At 48.8% G+C, this 6,720-nt stretch overlaps 1 protein-coding gene across 1 annotated transcript; it reads right to left on the bottom strand.

Moving 5' to 3' along the window:
* Nucleotides 1–1,471: 1,471 nt before the first annotated feature.
* On the bottom strand, nucleotides 1,472–6,006 carry LOC100191672 (uncharacterized). The gene is made up of 3 exons (NM_001137101.1): nucleotides 5,745–6,006; nucleotides 2,621–3,119; nucleotides 1,472–2,308 (listed from the first exon to the last, which is right to left on the bottom strand). Exons 1-3 carry the CDS (start codon nucleotides 5,873–5,875, stop codon nucleotides 1,748–1,750), a joined length of 1,191 nt encoding a protein of 396 aa, NP_001130573.1. The 5' UTR covers nucleotides 5,876–6,006; the 3' UTR covers nucleotides 1,472–1,747.
* Nucleotides 6,007–6,720: the final 714 nt, after the last annotated feature.

The raw sequence follows: 6,720 nt of genomic DNA, 5'->3' as shown, positions 1-6,720 counted from the left end.
GAGCATTCATTTCACGGTGGTGGCGCCAACGAATTGTTCCTCTGTTCCTTCTCTCGGGTGTGGCCGAAAGCCCGAAAACAGCAGCCTCTGGTTTAGAGATGTCAATGGGTAATTCCTCACCGGGTTATAGCATCCCAGACCCATCACCATCATATTTGATACATCTCCATACTCATACTCATACCCATCATGGGTACAAAACTCATCTCATACTCATCCCCATTCGGGTTTCGGGGCCTCAATGGGTCCCCATCCCTAATTAAGGGATAGCTAGGTACTAACATCTAGCACAAACTATCCAGATTTCATACATCACCACATCGGCAAGCACTCATCCATGAACCATGATCCATTCATCCATCCATCAAAAAAGAAATCAGTACTTTGGGATCAATATAAGAAATGGAGTCTGCCGGGTTTGATGGCCGACTCGGCCTCAACTCATTCATACAAACAGGATAGGTGTACACGTATGAAATAACCATGTGTAATCGGGTTCGGATTATTGCTTCTCAAACCCATACCCGTTTACCCAATGGGTGGAGATTTTGTCCCATATCCATACCCATGGGGACAATTTTTGTCCCATACCCGTACCCTAATAGGGGAATTCCCCACGGGTTAACGGGTATTGGGTCCCCATTGACATCTCTACTCTGGTTGATCCCATCTGTCAGCGGCCGCTAATATGACCCAAAAAAAAAGGCAAGGAGATGGTTGATCCCATCTGTCCGCAGCACGTAGCTTGGAACTGGAACAAATAGCCAAGGCATGCATCGTCACGCGTGGACAGAAAACACAGCATAAACGGGTGGCAAAGGCAAAGAGCCAAAGACTGAAAGGGCAGAAGCCGTTTCGGGCTCCTCTGCCCAACTTGTACAGTGTATGGCTGCCATACAATACAAGGGAAGCGAATATCATCTGCGCATATTATCTTGTCTTGGTATACAGCATTTCGTATATTGACCAACTGTATTATGCACATGAGCGACACATATATTGCATGCTGGGTTTTTATTTTGGAAACGTATTGCATTCTGCTGGGCCTGGGCACCGCTTCAACCGGATATGCTCTTGTCCACAGGCCAGTACTTGTCGATCTCTGAAATGCCCTAACCACGGTGCCCGTTAAGCCACATCTCCCGATGCAGCGAGAATAGCGACGACCGGTGGGTGGTTTATGCAGTGCAGTGCAAAAATGCCACTCCACGAACTGATAGATGAATCGTATGCCGCTTATCTGCAGTGCAAGCAGAAAGGTAGCTGCTCTTTCGTCGGTTGGAGCTCATTGTCTGCAAGATGTGTCGACCTTTTTGGAAGACATATATGCTGGATGTGTCAAGTAGTCAGCTACACTTCAGTTGGAGCTCTGCTTTGTTTTCGACACTGCAGAATTCAGGCCACGGAGAAACCTAGGGTATCTAACGAACAGAACAGAGCTGAACTGAACTGCATAGCTCACAAAATTTTTAACAGATCTGAACGACTGAAATAACATACCGAAACACACCGCCAGCGACAGACAAAGAACGGCATGGTCGCTCCCATCTCCACGCCCCAGTTCATGCGGCCACAGGTTGTACATCAAAACAGAAAAATAAAAATAAAAAACAAAGCTACACCACAGACCAACACGTTCTCCTATCGCTCTATAAGACGACACGGGACCATCTGGTCAAAACCTGGAGAACTATGTAACGCAGACACAGCAGGTCTTGTCTAAGCAGTCCGCAGCAGGTTTCCGATCTCACAGTTGGACGTCCCTACCGTATACCCAGCTGAAAGGCAGCGTGCCTGCTTTCTTGGCTCTGCTCTGGGCCCTCTCCTCCAGCCTCCTGATCCTTGAAGCAAGGGTGCAAAGGTAGTCCTGCGCCTTGTTCCCTTCACCCGACAGACCAGTCAGGTTCACCACCTTCCACCTGTCGACGAGGAACTCGAGGATGTCGGCGTAGTCCCTGGCAGTGTAAACGCCAAGCCTCTGCGCGACCATGGAGAAGTGCTCGAACAGCTTGTCGTCCTGCCCGTCAAACATCAGGTGGGCAGGCATTGAGATCTTCTTCCTCATCATGTCAGCCAGAGCGACCACGGTACCATCAGGGTCGATCTCAAACAGCTTCTCCACGATCTTGGTGTACGCAGTTTCATGTCGCTTCTCATCCGAGGCAATGATGCCGCAGATTTGTGCAAGCTTTAAGTCGCCAAAGTCCTTGGCGTGACGAGCAGTGTTCCCGTGTGAGATGAAGGTCGCCCGCTCTTGGAAGGAGGTGTAGATGAAACCAAGATAAGGATTATTCTCAGTCCTAGGATCCTGAAAAGGACACAGTAAAGAAAGTACATATTAGTCCTCCTACATATTTATAAGAAGTAGCCTATATTTAAAGAAGAAAAAAACGAAGTGAACAAAAGATAATTAACCAATGACCGTGAAATGGAACCACGGTTGAATATTATTCAGAACAACAGTTGCTCAAAAAAATTATGACAGCATACTGAGTTACTAACAAAATGATTTCGCCAAAGAACCAAACTCCCAACAAGCCAAAATAAACACTTGAGAAGCATGAAGAGCTGAAAAAATGTGTCAAGACTCAGTAAAAAAATGGATGAGAGAATATGTTACCATTCCAGAGCCAATAAGATACTGAATTGTCTTCTCAATCTGCCTCATATCCACCCTCCCAGTGAGGTACATATACTTGTTGAGCAGATCACCATGCCTGTTCTCCTCAGCAGTCCATGCCCTCGTCCAAACAGCCCAGGCAGTGGGGCTTGCACCTGTCTCATCTCTGACACCATCGAGGGTGTTAAGCATAGTCTGGTATGTTGGTAGAGCTTCCTCGGTAATCATGTCTCCCACCAAACAAACAAAATAATCATCAGGGATTTCCTTGGCACGTTCTCTGAGCTCCTTAACTTCATCATGAAATCCTTCAGATGCTGGGTCAGGGAGGAAATCCTGTGGCTGCCAACACTTCTCGACTGGCTTGAGATGTGTCAAGATATTATCTCTAGCCCAATCATCAAGTGACTTGAAAATTTCAATCTTGTGAGGTGGCATTGAATGTGTAACCTGGACATGTACCTCCCTTGGAGGAGCAAATGGCTTCTTATTCTCGACCCTGCAGGCAAAAAGTATGATTAGTTACTAGTTACATATTATGAAACATATCTAAACTTAGGAGAAGAAAGATTTCGATATGGTCAGTTCTGGTATAATTGGGATTGTGGTTGTAAAATCCAGTGAGATTATAAGCACAGTAGAAGTCACTAATGGACATGACCGTGAGAAACATCTAACCCCAGAAGCAGAAGGCCTGCGATGATGAGCCTCAGTACTCTCCAGTTTGTTTGCAATGAACATATTTATGCGCACTCAGATATTAAGATCATTTTCCTGTCTTGTATTAGGTATAAAGTATGTGTAAGTTATGCTAGTATAGCATGGGAGAATGGGGGATAAACAGAGGGCCAGAGGAGCACACTCACACACACACGCATAAATGGCTCATATATCTAAACCACTATAATGTATTAAAAGCCATACTTGCTCTCGTTTCTTTTGAAATAAAAAGTAATGAACAAGCAAGATCGCATTGAAAGGAACAGATGGAAAGGCAAAAGTCATGGGAAGAAAACCAAAATCTAGAAGGAAATGAGCTGACGAGGCCTGTTTGTTTCGTCTTCTAGCCAGATTTTGGCCGTCAAAATCAGCTTCTGGCCACCAAACGCTTCGTTTCTCGGTCCGCTTATGTGAGAATCACTTTTGTGGAAATTGTCCAAATCAATGTGAATGCAGAATCCGACGAGTCGTCACGATAGGAGGAATCCATTGCTTCCTAAACCCTAAACCATACCGACTCATTCAACTTCCTCCGCACGTAAATCCTATGATATCCAGATTCTCGTGATAACTAGATTATCCAGATTCTCATAAAAGCTCTTCAAAAAAAAGTTATCCCAAACAGGCCCATTCATCTTTGCATACTGTATAGTAGACTTACCCAACATACTGAGAGTGGCACAATCTATTATTTAGCATATGATAGTAAGCAAAGCAAAAAGATAATCGCCTAGTGAGTTTTTTTTTTATTTCTTTTACATTTCTTTCTTTCTTTGTGGGTGGGGGCGCTTAAGGTTTAAGAAGTACAGTGTGCACAAATAACCAGATTGTACTTGGGCTTCTAACCTGCAGAGCTTATCAGGTAGGCGAATGAATGCCATTAACTAGTAGCTAATGTCACTGACCTTTTCCATATTACATGACTACAGTCGTATGCTGTGTCCCATACAAATTATGACGTGGCCCCCACCATGTACATATTAATAGAAGAATTGCATAACAATTATCAGAACATCATCAACGTCTACGTCTTAGTCCCTAGAATACTTCATCACATAACTATCACTGACCAAAGTATCAAAGAAACCATACAAAAAAGAGCAGCAGTAATGAGACGGAGTGCAAGTGCAACTAGGAGTAAAGTAACAAGAGTACCTGGCTATGTTTCTCTAACCTTTCAGCCAAATCTACGCTTGACTCAAAGTAGGCTTCCTTAAGTTAGAACTCTAGCTGAAAACCCACTTAGATAAACTTAAAATAGGACAGTACCTATGGAATCATGGTTTTGAAGTGCCTCGTGTTTCCTGAATTGACATGATATGACTATGAGGCATGTGGCACAAGCAGTTAGTTTCATTAAGACTTTATTTATTGATTTCATAAATCCCATCAACCCAAGCACATGAACAACAAAGTGGTGCCATGAGCCAGCAACTGAGGAGTTCAATGGTCCTGTGGGGGCACCATCAAATTAAATTCCAACAAACTAGGCCACCAAGAACTGGTACAGGCTACAGAGATACCAAATCGACCAACCTCGACAGCAAACACGCGTCTTCACCTCCGCTGCTGGCCTGCTGCAGACTAAACAGTAGTAACATGAATCACCCCCATGACTATAGGCAGTTAGGCACTTCAACCGTAGACTAAGGGGTAGCACGCCAGCTACCCTGTGCAGTGCATTTAAAAGATGGCATGGTACCACTCCGGGAGCAATTCTAGAATGCAGAGCAGATGATACGCGGGGAGGACGAGGACGAACTGCCAGGGCCCAGGGTCACCCCGATGAAAAGTTGAAGGTCCCATGAAAATTTAATGCCGGGGAAGGAGGAAATACGGCATCAAAGGAATTCTGAAAGGGACTGGCGCATCAGAAACGGCCTCGCTTCCCTCGCTCGGTGTCGACGGGAAGGCGATTCAACCGAACGCGAGCGGCCAGGCTCCGGTCCCGCCCCGCGCCGCGCAGCGCAGAGAAAAAGAACCGCCCGTGTAGAATTCTTTAATGGCGGGACTGCGCCTCTGAGCCGCGGAGGCAGCGAGGGGCGCCGCCCATGTGCGGCCGTTGCCGCCTCGGAGACTACGGCCGGGCTCGGCGCGTACAGGGACGAATCTGACAACGCCGACACGGGCACCCAATAAATCCTGATCCATCCAACATTGCAAGCGGAGGACGGCGGAACACCGAACGCGCGGTGAGCCAAGCCGAAGCATCAATCCGTCGCGAACCGTCTCGGCGTACGCGTCGCCGCCAGACGTAGGAACCGGCCAGGTTATCCATCCAATCCTAGGGACCAAAATCTACCTCGTATCTTATCCATCGTTGAGAGGAAGGGAAATGGAACCGCAAAGTGGGAGAGGGCAAAGGGCCGTCGTGACGAGCGAGGCCCCAGGCCAGGCGGCTTACTTGGTGGAGACGGCGGACGTCATGGAGGCGACGGCGACGAACCTGCCGCTGCTGCGGCTGCGGCTGCGGCGGCGGCGGGCGGCGAGCGGCGGGGAGAGGCAGAGCGCGACGTCGTTGAGGCGGAGCGCCATCGTGGAGGCCAATGGGAAAGGGGAGCCGGAAGCGCTGCCGCCGCCGCCGCCGCCGCCGCAGACCCTGCTGCTTGCCCTCGCGAGATTGGGATGTGTGTGGTGGTGCCTGGTGGCAAGCGCGAGGAACGAACAAGCGGCAGAGGGCGCGTGCGATCTCTCCACCTCAGGTTCAGGTTCGGCTCGGGCCGCGCTTGGGTTTTAGCGGCCTCTCGTCTCGCCACCACCGCTGCTGCGGACACTGCTGGACGCCACTCGGCAGTGGGTGGGTCCATATTTATGTCTCTTTCCACGTCCCGTGCGGTGCCCCCTCCCTCTCGCGCCTCCCTTTCGGCTCGCTAGTCAAGTTGTTCTTTGGCTCGTGGAGTAATCTTCCTCGTGTCATTACCATTGTTATGACTTTGAGTGGGGGGATTAAGAAACGAGAGCGCACGTCTTTTCGCTTCTTACTAAGACAACAAGCCATCGTGGCATTAGGAGTATCGAGAGCCCTCCAGATCCCATGGGAGCATAGCATGCGTGGTGTGCAGTGCACCCACCAGCAGCTGCTGCTGCAGGCCAGCCATCGCTATCTATCCCTGCGACTAGTATAGCGGAGAAGGGAAAACGTTTTAGGTGAGCGGAGAAAAAACGAGGTGGCGTGCCACCCGTCGCTTTTTATTTGCTTGCGAGAGGCAAAGTGACGATGCTTTTGGTTTAGCTTAGATTTAACCAGGAGCTCACCTTGTCGCACACGCACGCACGCACTCGTGTGGCGTGGAATGGAACGCCGCTGGCCTCGCAAAGCCGCGGGGGGAATCAATGAATCATCGGCCTGTGCAGACGCCGGCCGGGGCCCGTCCAAGATT

Source organism: Zea mays, chromosome 3 (assembly GCF_902167145.1).
Source record: "Zea mays cultivar B73 chromosome 3, Zm-B73-REFERENCE-NAM-5.0, whole genome shotgun sequence".
Taxonomy (NCBI): Eukaryota; Viridiplantae; Streptophyta; class Magnoliopsida; order Poales; family Poaceae; genus Zea; species Zea mays.
The sequence above is the reverse complement of the archived record's forward strand: the minus strand, read 5'-3'. Positions and strand labels throughout refer to the sequence as shown.

Bases quoted from the DNA above. Each gene is read 5' to 3' on its own strand.
- LOC100191672 (NM_001137101.1), bottom strand. From the start codon at position 5,875: ATGGCGCTCCGCCTCAACGACGTCGCGCTCTGCCTCTCCCCGCCGCTC. The intron at 3,120-5,744 runs GTAAGCCGCCTG...TTTTGCCTGCAG, and splicing joins ACGTCCGCCGTCTCCACCAA to GGTCGAGAATAAGAAGCCAT. The intron at 2,309-2,620 runs GTAACATATTCT...TGTCCTTTTCAG, and splicing joins ATCTTATTGGCTCTGGAATG to GATCCTAGGACTGAGAATAA.